Source organism: Zophobas morio, unplaced genomic scaffold (assembly GCF_036711695.1).
Source record: "Zophobas morio isolate AGI-343-1 ecotype UQ-CSIRO unplaced genomic scaffold, CSIRO_AGI_Zmor_V1 ptg000011l, whole genome shotgun sequence".
NCBI classification, from domain to species: Eukaryota; Metazoa; Arthropoda; class Insecta; order Coleoptera; family Tenebrionidae; genus Zophobas; species Zophobas morio.
Window position 1 is genome coordinate 7518544 of NW_026972116.1, and position 22857 is coordinate 7541400.

The window sequence follows — 22857 nt, forward strand, 5'->3', positions numbered from 1 at the left end:
CAAGTTCCACACCCGTCACAGTGTAAACAGATCAAACTAGATGACGCGTCTGCTTTTATGATTTTTTTTATGATCGTAAGGGATTGTCCCAGATTGTCCCAATCCCAACAAATAAGATTAATTTTTATATGGAACTTTGTAGTTGAATTCTAGATTCGGTCGATCGCTGTCGAATAAAATACAGTTATTTAGTCAATTATTATAATTTCCATACAAATTATAAACATGATTTAAAATACTGTACACATACAGAGCAAAGTATAAGATTCAATAATTTCCGTCCTGATATGGCATTTCCAGATATGAATAAAAAAAACCTCATTAAATATAGCACACTTTATAAAGAACCTTACAATAAGACAATAAAAATATTTATAGCCGCCATATTTTTTAGAAATATATATACAATTTCACTTTTTACACTGACACTTTATTTTTAAAATAGATCTTTTATTAGAGTACAAATGATATTTTACAATAATTATTGTTCATATGTAGTGTTCACTTATCTAAAGATTTATATTAAAGTTAAGTCTAGCAATTAAGTAACAACCACAATAAAAAAGTTTTCATAGCCACGTGATTTTTGTAATATTGAACAAAATTTTTTACCTTCATAGAAGATAATGACTTGTGCCAGTGCAATAAAAGTCAATTACGTTGAAAGGAGAAGAGAAAACAAAAAAAAAAAGTAAATAAACATGAGTAAATATAAAAATTAATCTTATATATAACAAAATAAAAGCTACCAGATTGCTGACTTAAACAATTTGCAAAGATAAAATCAGAGATCAAAAACATTGCCACTTATTTTTTTAAATTATATAATATCCATAAAATTATCATTTTTTTAAATGTAATTTTTCGAAATTGCACAACGCAAAATAATTAAAAAACTACGAAATACTCTGAAAATTCACTCAGAAAATATAACAATAATTTTCTATTGTCTAATTGGCATATATCTTAAACTGCCAAATTGAACACAAAGGTTTTGGAACCTCCACAAAACGATGATTAATTAAATTAAACCCACCGTGAACTGCTTTCAGTTGACAATTGCAAAACACAATTCCGAGTTCTGTGGAGACACCACACAAAGCTAACTTATTAATTGGCGAAAACTTCATCATCATAATTAAAATACTGGGTATTTTAAATATAAAAATCTATATAAAACGTTAAAAATTATCATCACAAATAGCAAACTCTATAAATTCAAGGTATCTCAAGTATCCAAGACAAAGTGTAAGTATCTTAACTAAGTAAAAATTTTGAAGTTGTCAAAATATACATACAAAACTTGCCTCAGTACATACTAACGCAATAAATAAAAATCTCTTGGGTAAACAGTCACATAGTATGTCTACTTTTTACAAAAGTGTCAATTCTCTGTTGGTGAAAGAATAAATTAACGCTGATATATATCGTTGTGTATTCATATTCAACTAGAAAGAAAATTATTGCCCCCTATTTTAGCTGTTTAAAGTCGGTACGACGTGTAATTTTGTAGTTCAGAACTGAAACATTTGTAAAAAGTTTTTAGAATAAAGCCAATGTTTTGCAAAAAAAAAAAAAAAAACTGTATTATTAGGTACTTATATTGCTCAGATTATCTGAGGATTATTAAACACTGGCTTGTCTTGTATGCAGCTGCTGTAAGTATATCTAGATATGTGTGCAGATGTACAGAATCAATAATACATAAAACTTTGAGTGGATTATGTACTACTGATAACGAATATCAAAGGAAAAACTTAAAGTACATTGAGAAATAAACTTATGATATGAAAACAAAATATATAACTTCTCCTACAGTAGTGATACCATAAAAGCAAAAACTTCAAACTTAAGTTTACGTAAGGGCGACATAACCTCAAATTTTAAGGTAGCTTTACATGATATATCATCAAATGGCAATTTCGTTTTGTATTTCACCTAGCTACTTACTAACGTATGTAACCAATAATAATACTAGTATTGTGAGGGTGTAGGCACTGAAGTGAAGGGATTTTTCCAGCCCTTTATCCCGCTAGTCTTTCACAAGCCTGTAGATGTGATGTTGGGCGCCATGTTCTGACGTCGACACTTCGAACACGTACGCCGTACACAGTAAGGTTTCTTGCGTATCTCTATTACTCACCACCTGTTAATTATCAAGCAATTTTTAATTCACTGATAACATATCTTGACAAAAACCACCATACCTGCAATATGGTGAAATTCTCTAGAACGCTGTTCATCATGTACTTCTCAGGTAGATGCTTCAGCTTGTGAATAAAATTGATCATATATTCACACATGGGACTTCGATGGATCCTATAAACAAATCGCCCATTTTCGTACCGGGCATATTCTGTTTCGACCTTTTCGACTACTTGTTTGCCGAAAGAACACACTTTCGTCGAACATGTGATAGTCATATTTTCGTTACTTTCGTACGAACTCGTCACACCGTAGAAGGCACCAGCCTCATCTTGTATGTTCGAATTCAGATCTGCCCAGAATTTTACGAGGAAGAAGGCGTTTTGGGGTCCCTTGTCGTACAACTCTTTTAGACCACCCTTTTTCTCCGGAAATTTATCGTATATCTGTCGCACATCCACGGCCTGGAATCAGCCAGTTAAGACTTGAGTTGAAATAGAATTTAAGGAAATTACCTCCAGAAGTGGGTCTGTGTATGATAGTGCTGGTCCGCCTATATGAACGAATAGGTGCCTTTGATACTGAAAAAAAAAGAAATCTTTTAGACTCATATCTATTAGCTACTTAAGTCAAATCAATGCTGTATATTTCTACCATATTTGCGCTAATAGTTAATTTGTCAAGCAAGACGTGAAGGCAGGATAGCTGACTACAAAAGATATTAAATTATGCAAATAATAATAAATAAGTTCCATGGTGTATCCATGACGGGGTACAGGTATGATCATCGTTTACTTCATAATCAAATAGGTACACTGATCACTTGCTGATCTGGTAATATAAAGAATCGAGCAAAGGTCCAGAACCGGTTATTTTTAAATATCTCGAAAACTATTTACCGTCGTTTCTTGAAATTTTGCTCACGGTGATCAGTTTTTCTGGTATATATTTAATTTTTTATGTTTCTAAGTTATATTTTGAAGGATAATTTGAAAAAAAAATCTAAATACACGATATGGCTTATTAAAATTCGCTATTATATCATTGTTTTATTTCCATTTATATTTTTTTATTAATTAATCAAACATTTTGAATTTTCCATGCCCTATGAAAAATTTTTAAAGGACTGCCATAAAAAAAAGATTTTGTTCATCCGGTCCGCACCACTGGTGTCCGATACATCTCTAACGGCAAGAAACCAAAAAATTGCTGGATTAGTTCGACAAAGACCTGGGATCTTTTTTATTATTAATAGCGATTGGTATTATCGCTTGTCATTATGTCCGTGACAAGTGGTTTGTCTACTGCATGTTCTTGCAATAAACCGAAGTGTTTCAAGTTTTAAACTAGAATATTTTAATTGAAGGCAACACCTTATTTTCCGAATAATTAAAGTAAATAATCTGTGTGATGTAAAAAATTCCGGTAAAAGCGAGAAAAAAATGTTCAGCACCAAGCGAAATTCGAACCCGCGAATCGCGGCGTCAGATGAGTTCTGTTAGCATTCGCCTACGAGTCTTTTTACACTTTTGCATGTATATAATTTGGTCCCATCAAAAACTATATAATCAATAATAATTTTATTTATACAAAAACAAATCGGCACAAAAATTTTTGTGTGTCACTTGACCAGAACATGCTTTTGCGAATACTGGTTATTTTCAACCTCGTCTATCAGGTCGTTCCGACAAATTCACCCATTTAGTTTCTGTCCTTGCGATACAAATAACTAATTTCAGATATTTAATCAGTTTCACACTTTCCTCGGATCTGCATACATAATAGTCATAACCGATCGATAAGCTTTTAGTGGAAAAAAACTAATCTAAATTACAAAGAAGTGTATTCAAGCGAAGACAACTAGCTCAGCTTTTTTATGACAATAACTTCAGCACAAAACAAAATACGTAATAAAACTTTGTGTCGAAATTCTTTCAGACAGATTGCAACAACTAATCGTGTTTGAGTAGTATACCGTAAGATTTCTTTACCTTCGTTTTAAAAAATTCTCAATATCCTACATTTCAACAACTCCGGTACGAATACAAAAAAAAGTTAATCAGATAAAACTTCCCTTATTGCAAAATTAAATTTTGCAAACCCCTAGAAGTTACAATATATGTGGACTGTTAAGGTACCGGTAAAGAAGCATGCTATGCGTATGTTCACATTATCAATTTTTTGGGAGGGGATAAACAGATAAATTTTTATTAACGATTTACCACTCTTACGATAACCTTAAAACGTTTGCAAAATTTCAGAGCATTCGGTTTTGCAGTTTCAAAGTTACTTTGATTTTGATTTTTTTCCAAAACAGCTGGATGTTTAGGGCAAAAACTCAAGACGTATTCACAAACCACAAGATTTACTATTGTCGAATTTGGAGATCACGTTATCCCGTTGTTGGTGGGGATGATTGGTCGAATTTTGGTTAGCGTCTGACCATTTTTGAAGAATAATTTTGGTTTGTATAAGGAAGATTTCAGTAAAAAAATCAGGAAGTTAACTATGCAACATCATCTTAAGTATACTCATAAACTGTATCCAAATTATTTAGTCAGTATACTAACTGAAGTTTTTAGTTGAAGTATAGTTCATTTACTCAGTTATCAAACAATGTTTCACCTTTCAAACAACTTCGAACTAACTAACCAGTGACTGTGGGGTACTGTTACGTTCAGTGGATAACAATTTTTTTTAAGGCCGCAATTCTAATTTCAAATTTTTGGATATGTAAAGGTTAACTACAATTATTACGGTATGATGGACCCTCTACAGTTGGAAAATTTTATCATAATGCTTTTAAAACCTCATCTCTTATATACTCCCCCCCCCCCCCCTTTATGAGACAAAGAAATGTTCCCGACTACATAAATATTCATTGTATAAAACACCGGGTGAGTATTTAAATTTGGCATCCAAGAAAGCCGTTACGAAAAATGGTATATCCCAATGATTCAGTTATAGTGGGGCCAGCTATATTCCGTGTTTATTGCTTTATTGGTATTTAATTTGTCCCACCTTTAATGACCACCCGCTCTTTAAAATCTATTTTACTATTTAAATCCTATTGTATGCCTATGGTTACCACCGAGGACGTCAGAGCCATAAAAACGGGATACCTCTGGACAAGCTATACTAAGGTCTTTTTGTAATTAGAGGGTGTTAGTCTGGACTACGGTCTAGGCCAAACACTCCAGACTTTTTTAACCCGCACAAGAGCCATATCATTTATTAAGTTTTTCTTTAAATTCATGATATTCTAATGTAACCTCTGATTTTACGCCGGAAGTAAAAACGTACGACATCCACCTATATATGTCTAAAGTAATAATGATTGACTGTACTAGTTCATTTTTGCTAAACGAATTTAACCCATTTTTCCTTGTAAAACTGAAGAAGCTTTAAAGGCATTTTTTGTTGACGAAAGATTTAATGGATTGTCTTAAGATGTCATAAACGAGTGCATAATCTTCTAAATGGTTTGTTTACTGCCGTAATGTTACATGGTGGGAAGCCGATAAAAGTTTGCTTTGATTTGCTGTCATAAAATAATCGCAGTAAAGGCCTTACGCCTGGTTATGCTTTGCTCCTCAAGAAATTTACTTTGAAGTTTTATCGCATTAGTTCATTGGTTGTTTTGTTATCGAGTTTTTGACTATCAAAACGTTGTCAAATGTCGTTTCAGGAGAGAAAATATGCTCTCCGTACTTTAGTTACATAAACTGCTGTCGGCTTCCTCAAGTAGTACACCGTTTCCACATGTTCGTGTGTTTAATATCTCCACAAAAATCATAGCCAATTTACACGTTATCAACGAGTATGTAATTATAATTATTTATAATAATAAGGAAATGCAAAGTTGAGAGGTTTCTACCTGCTCGTGTTTTGTACAACTTATATTTTCTAGCGCCTTGTTTTTCGTTGTCTTCTTGAATCCTAAATTTTTAATTTTATTACTACAACAGAAATCGATCTTGCGTCATGCTTTTTGTAGTAATAGTACATTCCCAAATTCGTGTGTCAACAATGAATGCGTGCACTGTGCACTTTAAGAGAGACAATAATTAATTCTTTATGGTAAATGCACCATTCATGCGGCCTACTACAAGTCGTTTTAAAAGTCTTTAGCATATAGTAACGGGTGACGGTCGTGAATCATCGAGGACTTACTGCTTCGTCTCTGTTTTGTGATTCCATAAAGGCAGAATATTCAACAAGTCTAAGTTTATGTGTCGCTATGGCTCGTCCTTCCCACACAGGGGGCGGCGCTGTTTGCAGGGGTCCGACGTCTCCTGCTGAGACAGCTGTCGCGGGTTTACCGGCAGGATATGAAGACTGTGCAAATGGCTTGACACTGTAATAACACATGTTAGAAAAGCGGAGTACGCGCTAGCATAAACTCACTCTTGGCTCGTTCCTGCTTGTAATCCGGGCTGCCAGAATTGCTGAAATAAAATCGGAATAAATGGAAGAGTCGAACTCGAACTGCAACAAACACGTCAAGCCAACGGAAACACAAATTAATAAAGCCTAGCGCCGCAACACACAGCAAGTAAGCCCAAATTGTTATTATAGAAGGAAACAATATTAGTCAGAAACCACAAATAAAATCATTATAGCAACTATGCGTAAGCTGTCATACGTCTTCGAGGGATGGAGGACGGCAGGATGCGTGGCGGAGGACCAACTTACCGCTCCAGTATAGGAGACGGGGGGAGTTAGACCAAGACTCAGACCTGCTGACTTGCTGTGCATTGCAGTAGCTGACACTATCTGCGCACTTGACATGCTCGACATCGTTTGCAGAGCCTTCTCCTTGGCTGCATGGTCCTAGCAAACCAGATACCATCACCAAATATACCCAAATACCACTATTTAGGGGTTATTACAAACCAAAGAGACCCAAGCGCAATATAGGGTGCCAACCACGGCTACCAACTTCCGCGCCGAGTGTAGATCCTACAGCATCGGGCGAAAGTCAGTAGCGATGGCCTAGTTTCGAGTGCACCCTGTAGTAAAGAATGAACGCAATTGTGCAATTTTTTGTTTATATTCTGAGTCATAAATGCTCTTTCACTTCACGAATAAATAAATGTCATTATACGCTAACGCTATTCATAAGTTATCGCAATATTTCACTGCTTCCATCACAAAAAGAGATAAAAGATTGTTTACAATTTGTCTCTATAATCGTTATTGTCGGGTGAAAAAAAGCTTATTCCATGCTCCAGTTAGTACACATTTCACAAATGAACAGATAATATGTACACGATCTTATTGTAATGGTTAAGCTAATTAACTTATTAAGTACAAACACCTGAACGGCGACTTTATAAATTATTCGGGAAAGCGACACTACATCATATTATTTTTACTATCACCTTAGTGTCTACATCCTACATGTGTGTCTTTGAACAGCGGAAATTGGGCAATTATCTGCATGTTATTAACCGGTGAACTACAATCTAAACTTAGTAGATACTTACTACCTTCAGTTTTGCCTGGATCTCCCTCAGTTTTCGCCTTGCCAAGACCTGTATGTGTGAACTGACTTGTTTTCTTGTACGTGTTTTCCCAGTTCTTAATTTTATATACCTTGCGATCAGTTCATTGCGACCTGTAATTAAAAAAGATTCATACAATCCTAGGAAACATCACACGATTAATTAAATAAAGTTTTTGGGAAACTACGAAATAAATCGTGCCATAAATTAGTTCATATCGTTACGGAAATAGCAGTTTATCCTAAAAATTACATTAGTTCAGCCTGATGTTTTCCTAATTGTGTGAACTAGTTTTCTGAACAGTATTTACTTTATGACTACAAACGTTATTACCAGTGTTTAGATGTTTTAAATCTAAAATAATGGTTCAGTATAACCGAATGTGGCAATCTGCTATTTTTACAACCAGACGACACCACATCAATCCACAATATGATGTGTTTGTTTGGTTTGTTTAATAACAAACAATTAATAATTGTCAAATGTTTATCATAATTTTGATAATGTACATGTGAAAACACTGGTGCAAGGCCAGAAGTTCCGAAGATTTGTCTAAGCTGTTATGAAGTATTAATTCAGCCGTTGCTGTGTATTTGTATGTAGCTAGCAATTCGTCCGTCGCAGAACGTATTTATGTGCCCATTTGTCCGACCAAAAACACTCAGCGCTCGACTTTTGCGAGAAAATCTCCCTTTAAAGTAATTTAACCAACAATTAAACAGATTTAATAATGGCTGCTATTTATTCTATGCCTATGTGTTGTTTGTTACTGCGCTCTGCAAAAAAAGTATATTACACAAACACGAGATTTTCCCATAAATTGTTTACTGCAAAGTATCCATTTATCTGCATATAAAAATTAAAACCCACAATTAAGCTCTACGCAAAACATATACTTATTCTTATTTTCAGATGTCGAAGCACACCGTTTTAAAATTGACTTTATTTAATCTCAGGGTAAATTTAAATCTCTCTGTATATAAAAAACCCATTTATGCAATACGAGGAATAAATGTGTTTCGGTTTATTACCCAGCTTAAGATTCTAAAAAAACTGGTAAAGTCAGCTTCTATGTTAGGAAGGCTGCAGCTTTAAAAATCTGAATTCCAGTTTTTTTCCATATTTTTAGACGTGTCGGACATAGAGGTGAGCTGAAAGTATACTAGGTGTTCCAGGTACACTCAAATGTGGTTAAATTATCTCAAATTCCGAAAAAGTGCATATTACAATTATTGTTTGATATTACAATAAAAACTTGTATCAACCTTGTCATTGACATCTCTACCTTTCATAAAACACAACAAAACCAGAACTCGCTAATAAAAAGATTTAATTTTATGGATATCAACTCTGGAGATTTATTTTTAAATTACTACACCATTCCTCTCAAATTACGCCACAACTTCACTTCACTTTTGAGTAAAGTTTGTTTTAAGTTTAATTTCTTTTCACATTTAATGATGTCACTCCGACTTTACCGTCTTTGAACCAAGTTGTAAGGCATCTGTCTTAAACTCCAAATTATGTTTATTTAATGCTGGTCAAAACTTTTTGATGAATTTATGTTTACACCTACCGAAGTATCACACAAAACAATTGCGTGAGAATAATTATTAAAAATGTGAATTCACCCTCGTTTATCTATCGTCACCCTTCCCTAACGTTTCACCAAGCTTATATTCGTAATTAAATGCAGTTATATTCTGGATTGGATTAAGTAAGGGTATCGACGCTTTAATTGAAAAGGCGTTATGTTTTGATTAATGATTGCAATCTGTGTCTGTTCTGGGGGAGATTATTGGTCCCACATAGGTTTATTGAAATCAAATAGCTGCAACGCACAAACTAAATCAATAATTTTTTAGTTTTTCTCTGACAATAGAATTCTGTCAAAGCTAATGTTAGCTAAATTTAGGAAGAATATAGTCACTCTAGTTACAATACTGCATTAAGTGCAAATGATATTAACGTAATCTAACACTGCAGAATCAATTGACTACACCTATATATAGAACGTCACATATATTTAACTACGATAACATAAAACAGATTCACCCTTGAACTTAATGTCGTTTTCCCACTCTATAATCATTCAGAGAGGTAATGCTACAAGTTTTTGGCCTTTTTTCTTTCTTGCCTAAATCTGTCATTTTAGTCTGACCCTTTTTTAATAATTTATCTTATCATATCACACTAAGTTTCCTCTGAAAAGTCTCTTCCTATAAGCCGAACACGGTCTTCAAATGTTATCATTTTAAGATCTTTTTCCAATATACAGTATTCAAATATTTAATCACGGCTACTTTCACACCTCACTGAACAAGATCACCCATCGTACTTGCAAATCTTTGTCGTTATAAAAGATTTCATTGTACAGAAAGATCTTGATCTCAAAACCACCTCTGAATAAAATATCGTACGCTTTTGAACATCGATTCGATACAATATGAGAATAGATTCATAAATTGCTTGAATAAGATACAATTAATCAGGATTTTTTCTGTCTCAGTCAAAAATATTTGTCACATGAAGAAATGCTACTGAAAACGACAATTAAAATAATAAGACCATCGGTGGATAAGAGCTGTTCTACTGTGTAATGAACTTAATGTCTGTAAAGGTCAAGTACAGTGATAGAATATTAACTCGTTTTAATTTGGATGTAGGTAGGTATGGAGTTTCAAGATTATCAAACTGTTTTATCTCAATATCTAGTGGAATGAATCTCTGAAGAACAACGATTTTTCCGAATGCAGCCCTGAGATTTACGTAAATTTCAAGGCGACAGGCTCAAGTGTCACAGATTGATGAGTATCTTCGCCAGGGAGGTTGTTCGAGTTTATTGGCTTAAATAACACTAAAGGTTATAAGATTTTATTAGTGTATAATAAAATAACTGTACCATTAAGACTATTTTAATTTTTTTTAGAACAAAAAGTTTTATTTTATAGTTTTTATTTAAGACAGTAAGATAAGTAAAACCCCCATTCATCTGAGCTAGGGAAAAGTGATTACCGGCTCGTCTAATTTATACATTGAAGTAAATAGAGTACGTTAGATTACCTTCCGGATTCCTTAACACAAATAAAACCCTTTCATTTGGTTAAACTGACTTTAAACATTGATTGAAGTTTATTTCGACAGAACTTCCCTCGCTCCTGAAGTACAAGTCCAACAAATTCCGCCTCTTAGAAAAATAAAAAAAATCCGATTTTTGTTTTCTGATAACCTCTATAAAGTAAAAATCTGCGGTAAAAATAATAATGCATCTGCAACTCCTGTGCAGAGGGAGCACAAATTACAAGGGACTGCAAACTGCAAATATGTTTAAAGCAATAATAAGAAATTTTAACTTCAAGTGTTTGTTTATACATCGGAAGAATGTCACGTAGAAATTCGTTTGATTTGAATGAGTTTTTTCACCTCAAAACCGAGGACTAAAATTATTAATTAAGCCACAATCGAACAGAAAGTTCTGAATATTATTATTGAAACTGTTATTAAATAAAGACGTGCGTAGTCTCACTGTTTCGAGAAAATTAGGTGACTCGTGCTTAACTTGATAAAAAAATTCGTTATCACGTCATAAACATAGATAATACACAGCGTGAGAGAAAAAGAAACGGCCAGTTAAGCATCGAACCTGCGACCGCCGGGCCGTATGCTAATGCCTTATTCACTTGGCCACGGACGGTTATATCCTGAGTTAGTAGTGAAATGTTATTATACTAATTATACTGTTAATTTTTTGTGGACATTTGTTCGTTTAGGAAAAAACCCAAAGCGGATTCGTACACCACAAGTATAGGAGTATATTATTGTATAACATTTAAATCATTTTAAAATAGAATTCCTTGAAATGACGTCATCAAATTGTTGGTGGGGATGACTAACCAAATTTTGGTTAGCGCTTTACCATCTACATCATATTCCTAACGTATATATAAAATTTGACAACAATCGGTCCAGTAAATTCGGAGATTATCTACCTAATAGAAATTGACACAGACGACAGACAGACAGACAGAAATGCCAGTAATATAAAGAACACTTGGTTTCTATAATAAAGATATAAACATTACACAAATTTATAATTTGGTTAAGTGTATGTTTAAACCCATTTCAAAGGTTTATAATACCTAATTTGCATCGGCAAAAGAAACGATGTCAAGTATGTATCCGCTGTTTGAATGTTTTCCTAATAGTACGTCGTTTGTATGTAATTCTAAATGTTCATAATATTGTATTTATCTGTATTATTCAAAATTTTAAATACTGTACATTTAGTGGAATCAGCATACACGTCGGACAAACTTCAACTTGTCAACTGTTGGCAAAGATAAAATATCGTACATCGAACAAAACAACTGAACATCTATTGCTTGTTTGATGTCGTTTTTTGTATTACGAACAATAATTTTGTATTTTGTAAAAATATAAATATTATAGTTTAAAATATATATGTACAAATCAAATTAATTACTTAAATTCCTTCTTTAATTTTTTAATTTCTTTTACCGCCACATTGTAAACACAGAACTGCTTCATATACTATTTAAAGTATTGTAAAATCATTGCGTAATTATAATTAGTTTTATGCTGATGTAGATCAATTTTCATTAATTTAACAATCACGTATTCAATTTTTGACCCGACTAGAAATCGCACGTCTCAATTCAATCGCATTTTTTTCTTTGAGATAAAAAAACACATAAACGCCGTAGAGAACCCTTTTATGCGCCGCCGTAAAATATTTATGAAAAATCCGTCCCCCAAACGACATAAAATTACTGAGTCGTTTAAGAACTGGCTAGATTGGCAAGCTCTTCATTCGACGCTGCCGTCGCCGCCGCCACCGCCGCCGCGAGAAGCCACCCTCTTCTTTATATTTTCTTCGGAGCACAGAGCCAGCCCACCCCAAAGCGCGTTCGCTCACTAATTGCACATTCTTGACATAGTTTCGGGCCCGCACCCTCACCCCCTTCGGGCTCCGTCCTCCAGCATTTCGCCGCCCCCAGTTTAACTCTGATCGTCGGGTTTCGCTCGCACACGTTCGCCCCCTCCGACCTGCCCGCCCCTCGTTCAAACCGCGCCAACGACATATAAATAAAGATGTGACAAGATAACAATAAAACCGCCGCAGCGGTTCACAATGCCCCTCGAAATATAGGCTGCTAAACTCCACTAACTCATTTTCCTGATAATAACGATATTAACTTGGTCATTGTTTTCGAACGACGCTGCCGGATCATGAAAAAGAAACGCCACCTCTTTGATTGACGTGTAGGGAGACCTTCGAATTAGAATCGTTTATAATTGACAAGTCTTATTAGTTATTACTATTACACACAGAGACAAAAATAGAGGAATTAGATTTTTGTGTAGGTACTTTTTTCTATTTATCCATGCCCACAATCCACAATAATAGCTATAAAATAGTAATCATAAAGAATCTTCCATAAAATTGTGACGAGCAGTCTTTTTCAGTGATTTCAAACTTTCAGTATTTAACAACAAAGTTGAACGGCGTTATTTTCATTATTACCCTATTAAGTACACATAATGTAGTTTTTCTTTTATAACCAAAAAGGTCTGTAAAAGCCGCATTTTGACAACTTCTATTCCTCCGGCCTCTAGAGTAGATTAATGGAATCATAATTTACTGTAGTTATACAGGAGATTGGATAAATTTAAACTATACAATTCATTTAAGATAGGTTATATTATTTACAACACTCGCACTCAGGTAACTTATTCCAGACTCAAATGGGTGAGGTAAGTCAGATAATAATAATGTTGTGTTCTTGTATCAGCTAATTTTAGATTCAAATGTGATAAACTTCTTAACAAGTAGATAAGGCAAAGAATACAAACTTATTTAAACAATCAACAAATACATCCACTTATTAAACTGCTTATCGACATCATAACATACCAACAGATTAAGAATTCATGAATCTATTGCAGTAATTTGTTCAAAAAATCATAATAGAGTACAAATACACAATCTCGTATATTGTTGGTCTACATTTTGAAATATTAAACTTTGAAGATCTAATGTAGTACTGATAATATTTCCTGTGGTTTTTGAAATAGAGCTTACCTTTAAAAGGAAGATTAAAAGCTCATTTACGTATCTCCTAGGGCAATAAATTTATGTGTTTTAAACATAATTATACACAATTAGCGATAGTGCGATAGTTAAATTTAACATGTTCCGAACTAACTTTTTTGATCAGATCTGCGCCAACAACTAAAAATCTATTGCATTTGTTTAAATTGCTTTTCAACAAATCTGAAGTTTCGACTAAATTATGTGGGAGAACGTATTATTTATTATCATACTCGTACGATTACACCACTCGGCTGGCGCCTCGTCATAAGCAAACTTTACAATCGTAGGTAATAACGTATTTATCGCACTTACTTGTAACATAAATAACTATGATTAGCTTATTTATACTTAGCAACCGAAAGAACGATAAGGACTAGGACTATTTAAAACAAGTGAAAGTTATTAAAGAGAATTTCCTTGACCGCTGACGGACAATAAATATTGAACGCATTTTTTTTGATAACGTTTTTTCGTTGATATGTTTAATGAAATATTTATCAAACACACTTTGCTATGCTTCTAAAATGGATGTTGGTCACTTGCGCGCCGCGGTTAGTTTACACCATGTGGGAGGTAAAATTCCCAAAATTGACACAGAAAACTTGCAGGTACCTAACTATTAAGAAGCCTCCTACATTATAGTTCCATAAGTTTCATACTAAGTCTAGCAGTACAGGGATAAAAAATGTTTAAAGATTTGTGAAAAAATAAATAATTTCCCGACTAACTGTTTTATTTTTATAAGATGAACCTATTGGTAAAAAATTAAGAGCAATAAAAATATTTTCAGCTCTATATACATATATACTTACATGTTTGATGATTAATGAATGCGTGTGTAATTGTTTGAAAGTTAAATTATTTATCCGAGTACTTACTTATTTTAATATGACTAACACCCACGTGCACCACTATTGTTTATGGTATTAACCCCTAAAATTATACGCAGATTTTTCTGACCGTGGCGTGCAGCTGAACCATGCCCCCCAAAATTACAACATCATGATCCCTATTGAAAAACTACTCGTTTCATACATGCAATTATTTGTACATATATTATTATCGTTCATATTTTTCGTGGTATTTTTTCCTTTTTACCGTAGAAGGTCACAAGCAACATTACATTTCCAGCATGATTTTTCAACTTAGTTTTATTAAGATTTGATTTACGTGACGTCATCAATTTTCTTCTGAACAAATACGTTTTACGGGTACTGTAGTCCTTCAGTCAGTGTATTCATTTTTACCAAAATTTCGAGAGAAGCTAGTTAAGGTTAATTTGGGCAATTTTATGGTCCAAACTTTTTTATAATTTAATTTAAAAATAGAAATGAATTATTAATTAGAAGGCTAAAGCAGCATACTATGCTGCACATTTACATACAAATATTTATAGATTACAGAGGTTTTTTTTGTGAAGGATTCCATATCACGCTGAAAAACAACTGCGCTGACTGATAATAATTCAGTAAAAATAACGGCAGGAAATTTTCCGAATATAAAAACAAAACTGAAATTATGGGATTCTGGTAAGTTAAAAATAACGTCGTTATTAAATAATCAGAATACAAATTTTGTATTCTCATAATTTCAGAGTTATGTTATTTACTTTAATTAACAATATATTTTTTCAAATAATCTCATATTTCTAAATTTTGTTGTATTTCAACCGTTAACATTATTAACGAATGAGCAACATAATTCACGATCGCAGAAAGTTCTGGAAACAAAATTTTGAGTGTATATTTGATCATTTTAAAACAGGTTTGGCCGGATTTAAAACATTTGATTTAAATTGCGATTTTCACAAAAATGAGTACGAAACAGTAGGTCTCGCGTTTCCGTCTGTCCTGTCTATGTGTAGTCTGTGTCAATTTCTATTTGGCAGATAATCTCCGAATCTACTGGACCGATTGTTGTCAAATTTTACATGTATGTTAGAAATATCATGTAGATGGTAAAACGCTTACCAAAATTGGTCTAATCATCGCCACCGGCAATAGGATGACGTCATCTCCAAAATTTGCAATAGTAAATGACATCCAAATTTTTGGAAAAAAAATAAAATTTTATAAAAGCATTTTGCAATTCCTTTGAAGCTGTTAAGCTGAATGCTCTAAAAATTTGCAAATTAAACACAAAAAAAAAAAAAAAATTGCAGACTATGTCGTATCTAAAATGTGTAAAATATTATGGATTATGCTTGTGCATTCATGTTTTAGAATGACTTCTACATGGTAACTCAAAAAAATTAAGGAATAAGTCAATCTATTTTATTAATCAAATTAAGAATGGCTCACCCTGGTATCTCAAAAATTTGAGTATACACTACTGTTGTTATTGATTGGTATTATACTGCACCTATTCAAATTGATAAAGTGTTAATGACGTCATCACAAAATTTTGCTATGGAAAAACTCACTTGAAACACACGCAAAACATGGTCCTTCACCTATACTTAACAATCCACACATATCTTTATTTTAACTTATAAGGATTATCACAAAAATAAATTCCCAAAACTAAATTTTGTTTTCGCCTGTATTTCAGAGGGGAGGGAAATTCGGTCCAAATAACTTTGGACCAATTTTTTTGTGCTCTTTTCGATTAAGAAAATATAATACATATTACGGTCTTTTTAAATGCGGTTTAAATGAAAATATAGATTAAACACAAACTATAAAAAAATTTCAACAAAATGAAACGCTAATTTTCTTTTGATTTTTTTACTACCCGAACGTACGCTTTTTTTTTTCAATGCTTTATGAGAAAATAGATTTTCGTTTCCGTCTGTTTCTTTATCATCTCTCGTCTGTGTCGACTGTATTAGACAGATAATCCGGAACTTTTGGGGCGATTGTTATCAAGTTTTATTTGTATTTTAGGAATATCGTGTGGAGGCAAAACGACAACCTAGATTTAACTGTTAGCCTTACCAAAAATTTGATGACGCCACCTAAAAATTTTGCATAGTAAATGCTCTTTAAATTTTACAAAATAAAATACTTAATTCTAAACTTGTGGTTTATGGATTCGCCTCGATTTATTTAACTTATAAGAGTTATCATGAAAAAAACTGTATCTATATGTTGGACTGTACTTCAGAGGTCACGGAATTTCTATCTACCACCCTAGACCAATGTTTTAATTTTGAAAACGGATAACAAAACATGAATTAAAAATATTAGAGAAATTTTATAAAATTAAATAATACTAGTATTATTTAGCAACGTAAATGAAAATAAATTCTCTTTATTTGTCAAAACTCGCAGAAACACGATTTAAACATGACACGGAATCGCATACTTATGAATCTATGATAATGAAATATGTGGAAATTGAAAAATAAAATAACTAATAAAAACCTTGTCTTAAACTCTTTTAGTTTCAAAATTGGTGTAATACCTATTGGGTTTCGAAAAAAGAAAACCATTTTTTTCTCAATTTACCAATCAATAATTTCCAATGAAGAACTTGTCCAAATTAAAATAAAATTAAATGCAATTTATGTGCTAAATTTATTACTATTTATTAAGCTTTAGTTATCACATTTATTTACTTAATCATAATCGTTCAAAACAGCCAATGTCTTTTTGACAGATTTTAATAGTAGGGAAAAAGTTAAACACGCAGGTGTGTTTACTCATAGCGTTATTGCAAGAAATCTTTTGTTATCTTTTGTACAGTCTAATAAAAGTACAAAGGTCACCACAACTTTTGGTATTCCATTGCACCTGATCATAGCATTGCAGATAAAATTTTTCAAAACGAGACATATTTATGGATGCGATATTTCTCTGGAATTTTTTTCAAGAATTTTGGGACACTTAATATACAGTAACAGTTAAAATTAATTGGGCTATTTTTTCCACCTTTAGGACGCCATTAAAACGCTTGCTTCTACGTGATATTTCAATTCTATGTAAAAAATGAACGGCAAACATAAAGTACAGCTGTAATAATTATGATAACTAACATTTGCTATCTTATCGAACTGAATTACAATTGCAAAGTAGCGTCAACACCTGAGCAATGTTAAAAATTCACTTCTTTTCCAACGAACCCATTATTGAAATATTTCAAGGAAAATCCCAATCGCAAACCGACACGCTATCGTTGCTATAGCAAATTAATGTGTAACAACTTTGTTTAAAAAAAAAAACACTCCAAAAGTGAATTATTGCGGTTAATCTTTTAAAGTGGCAGTTGCAACATGTAGTCTTTTTCTATTACTTTTTCACTTTACTGCTTCGTTACACATAATTGTTTGTCGTATATAAACATTTTCAGCGAGTTCGTCCATCTTCTTTCTCAAGACGCGACCAATAAAAATGTCCTCAAGTTGGCTCTGGAAGAGCAAGCTATTTTTCTCATCGTCTGCCATTCACCATGGAGAGTAAGAACAACTAGAAGTTAGAAAAACACGACTGCGTTTAAATATTTAAAGGGTTATTATTAGCAGTATTGTTAATGACTTGCGTGATTACAATATTCACAACTTTCTCTACAAAATCGCAAAACCGTTATAGCAGTATTGAAAAATTCGGTGAGGTCAAGTCGCTATAAGTTTTTTAATGAATGCTTTAATATCACAGTACTGCGTCACCATTTTCCTGCTTTATAAATATACAAATCTTATTATTATATTCTATGAAATTCCACTCACGGAGGTGAAATCTTTCATAATATTTTTTAAATAATCATCTAAAGTTCATAACAGCTTTCAAAAGCTTCGATACTTACACTGTTTAGCATAGTTGTAACAACGAGACCAGTTTATAGTGATTTAAATAAATCACTGCACTCAAAGTTGATAAATAATATTTATGTTTGGCAACCCATTGTTACAAAAATAAGTTGCTTCGTCTAATATTATGCTGCGCAAGGTCTAATATACAGGACAAAATTCTGACTTATAACTTCTTTGAAGTAAGACCGGAAGTTTGTCTAAAACAATGACACTTCAAATAAATGAAATTTACAAACGCTTATAAAAATTTTGGAAATGGTTATTTAAGAATTCATTTACTTAAAAAATATGAAACTGAAGTTTCTTTAAAACATTTCCAGTGATAACTGTTTCGGAAATTCTTCATCTTCAATGATGCAACAAACAGCTAAATAAATGAAACTACATGGCGTTAACTAGGAATGTATTCGAAATCATCATAATTGCTTTGATGAATGACGTATAAGTATATTAGATTAAGATGGACTCAAGTGAATACGTTCGATTTATTCGTACATGAAAGTGTAATTAAATTCTTTTATAAATACCGACTGAGAAACAAAAAAAAACATGAAATAGATCTCGACGAAACTAATCAAAAGGTATGTCTCAAAATGTTTGCTGTTCCTGTTTACCTCATTAATTGCTAATTTTAAATTTTGTTAGTTACGGGGATAAACACTCTAGTTCATTTCCTGGCTAACAAGCTAGAAATTAAACCCATGCTCTAAACTTTATTTGGCTGTGAATATCTCGCTCCACCTTGTTGATGACAGAAGCTAACAAACACAATTCTTACTAATTAATTCGCTTTTTAAGGCTGTCAGTGAAATGAACTTCTTGCAGGAGTACAAGAAATTAACTGTGATAAATATCCCAACAATTATTGTACCCTTTAAAAGTTACATTTTTCCCAATAATTAACAAGTTACGTGTTGATTACTGACCTGTATAATAAATTACACAATTCACATTGTGTATGCAATTAGTCGCAAATATCTTGTTGCAGCATTTAATTATCTAACTGTAACTGTAATAGCAAATTAGTTTTTCTCACTTACACGGATACGTTTAACTGGTTAAAGTAACATGACGTATTGTTATTTGTTAGTTATTATTTTTAAAATATGAAGTGATAAACGAGGCAATTAAAATGCTGTTTCTCAAGGATATCGAATGATTTTTGAGACATAGGCGTTGCAATTTCAAGCGTATGTGTGGAAAGTGTATTTATTGCACTCAGGAAAGTTGACTACACCAATAGGGAGTATTTGTTATTCAAGTGGGGTGAATATCAGACACCCACGGAGTGCTTTTTCCGTTGCCACCTGTAGATACGTCTGATTTCAATCGCCAATTTGCTTTCGTTGCTCTAAAAAGCATCTCCTAAATCTGACTACCGCTTTTCACTGGAAGCTTTTAAAGCTTGAATTTCTAGCGGAGATAAAGTGGAAGTAAGGAACTCATTGTTGAAACCGATAATGTACACAATGAATGCTACCAGTTGACGGAGAATAAAAAATAATGTTATGATGGCATAGTGCTTTGTTACCAATGAGTTGGCTTAAAAATAAACATGATAACGATTTCAAAATTAAGTAATTAGAATGACGTTTGTTGTTACTTGCATTTTAAAAATTATAGAGGTAATTGTTTATTATCATAGAAACAAAATTTACTTTAAGTTTACCGTGACTAAAACTAATCGTTCGTTAATTCTAAGAAATTCTCGTATCAGATAAGAATAAGAGAAGTACAACTTATTCTTAAAATTTTCAAACATGATGTAATGTTTATTTTTGAGCATCAAATTAATTATATAGTCCAGATATATATTTTAAAAGTTTTTAAATACAGAAATCCTTCTTACGACAAAAAGTGAATACAAGATATCTAATGTTGAGAACAATAATTAATTTAATTTAATTTTAGTTTGGTAGTACGTGCATTGCATTAAAATATGGTTCATGAAAAAGTTTGATCGCTCTAGAAATGTTTAGTATACCTACTTATTAGGATTGGATTTTTTAATTATCGAAAATTGTATAAAATCCTTGCAATTTTACAATATACACATAAAAATACACTAAAAATTAACAAATTAATATTACAACAAAATTATTACCGAGATTTTAAAATTTGCACATATTTCTTTTTTCCGTGAAAATGAATTATATTTTTATTTCCTAAGCTAAGGAAGTATAGTAATCGAGTCCATTGGACGAACGACACTTTTATGTTTCCTCGACGTTTCATAACCCCTAGATTATGAAAAAAATAGTCTCCCGTTTCTGTCCGTCCGTCCGTCTGTCTGTTTGGCTTCTCTGTCGACTTTTATTAGACACGTAATCTCCGAAAATACTGAAGCGATTGTTGTCAAATTTTGTATGTATTATATTACGCTAAACAAAATTTGGTTAATCATTGCTACCAACAATTTGAGAACGTAATTTCAAAGCAATTTAAATGTTATACAATAATATACTCCTACATTTGTGGTGAATGAAACAAAAAACTTGGCTGTATTTTTTTTCTCGCTTTGTGTATTTATCTATGTTTATGATAGCGTGACAAATTTTTTATTGATCAAATTAAGAACGAGTTATCCCATTTTCTTAAAAAGGTGAAAATACACACGTCCTTAATTAGTTTGAGACGACAGACTCAGTCAAATCAAACAAATTTCTAAGTGACATTCTTCTCGATGTATAAAAAAACACTTGAAGTTAAATCTTGAGTTATTACTGCGGAGAGGCCATTTTTTCCAGTTGATGATATGGTTTAAATATATTTTAAATTGTCCATTCATGTATAATTTGTACAATCCCTTGCAATTTGCGCCCCCACGGCGTAGAGGCCGCCGAGGTGTTATTTACGCCGCTGGTTGTTACTTTATAGAGGTTATCACAAAACAAAGTACGCAAATTTAATTTTATAATTTTTCAAAAATGCGGAAACAAATTTCGACCAATTTTTGAAGCAACTTTCGTTTATCTCATACAAATCCTGAAGAGTGCACAAAGAATTACGAAGAAGAACTATAACTATAGATGATAGATAGATAAACAGATAGATCATTTACTGGTGTTAATCTAGACAAGTCTAAATCAAAGGTAATTTCATAGGTACGTATGAATAAAAATAAAATTAACCTATGTATTATATATGTATAAGTAAGTATTGTTGTGTTATCTGGGCATCGATAGCAAAGCAGATAAAATGAAATAGAAGTACAGTTTCGGTCAGAAAATTTTGGGCAGTATTTTTTTGTCATTTAAAAAAAACACGATGTAGTCTACGTAGTATACGTAAAAATGACAAATATGGCAAATTTGAGGTTATAAGTACGTAAAGCCTGTTTTAGAGCTTATGTCACTGGAATGACAGAACTGCCCAAGATTTTGTAGCCGAAACTGTAACTCTTCAATGAGTTCAAATATATGGAACAGATATAAGGTAACCTCATTTGACATACACCTGTTAAAACTTTTATGACTTAAGCGGCTTAAGCCAAACCACCCTTATAAGTCAAACTGGCTGTTGTATTACTTAACTCAGTTCACAGCTACATTATGCCAACAATGGACAGTAATACTCTTGCGGTTCGGGTCCATAAAGCTTACTATAGCCAGTTTGACTTATCACGGTGTTTTGGCTTAAGCCGCTTAAGTCATAAAAGTTTTAACAGGTGTATGTCAAATGAGGTTACAGTACGTATAGTCATCAAAAGAGTAAAAAGCCTTGTGGAATAAATATTCTTTAATACATCTTAAAAATATTTTCAGTTCAAGATATTGAATGTTTTTGACAATATATTGTTACGAAATAACCCCATACGCCGCCCAGGTACAACGCCTATGGGTTTTCTAGTATGACGCAGCCGGGCGACGTTCGCATAACGACAAGTCTGGAGCCGGTTATCGGAAGTCTCGATAGCGGGGTCCAGAAAAACCTAGAAGCGACGTTCGCGATCCATCGAGAGATTGATTGATTTAAATAGAGGCCACCGTCGGGAACGATTATTCAGTCAACGAGTCAAGTCCAGCGAGTGTCAAGGAAATCCAGACAAGTTGCGCCGGAATTATTTTCTACATAATCTTTGTGTAATTAATCGTGTGAATTTGAGTTACTAAGCAATAAATTGTTGAGTTTAACCCACGCCGATTTTAATCCCCGATAAAGTTACAATATTATAAATTGTAATACAAAAACATGCAGTTCTATTCTTACATTTTGTTAGCTTCAACAACTTATTTTTGAGTTATCAATTTTTATAATAGCGGGATTTCCGTACAAATTATCGATGATGTGTGTATGCCACAAAAAAATGTTATCAAATTTTAGGTAAACAATTATGTATT

General features: G+C 32.8%; 1 protein-coding gene across 3 annotated transcripts in view; it reads right to left on the reverse strand.

Moving 5' to 3' along the window:
• Positions 1 to 236: 236 nt before the first annotated feature.
• The window catches only part of LOC135126778 (protein scalloped), a 91720-nt gene continuing 69099 nt past the window's right edge, over positions 237 to 22857 (reverse strand). The window contains exons 4-10 of one of the 3 annotated variants that reach the window (XM_064052916.1): positions 7635 to 7765; positions 6841 to 6978; positions 6553 to 6593; positions 6319 to 6502; positions 2661 to 2726; positions 2208 to 2609; positions 237 to 2146 (exon numbers count right to left, since the gene is read on the reverse strand). In XM_064052916.1, coding sequence (XP_063908986.1) covers positions 2033 to 2146; positions 2208 to 2609; positions 2661 to 2726; positions 6319 to 6502; positions 6553 to 6593; positions 6841 to 6978; positions 7635 to 7765 — 1076 coding nt within the window. In that variant the 3' untranslated portion in view covers positions 237 to 2032. The remainder of the gene's footprint in view (positions 2147 to 2207; positions 2610 to 2660; positions 2727 to 6318; positions 6503 to 6552; positions 6594 to 6840; positions 6979 to 7634; positions 7766 to 22857) is intronic. The other 2 variants (XM_064052919.1, XM_064052917.1) reach the window with 2 other exon arrangements.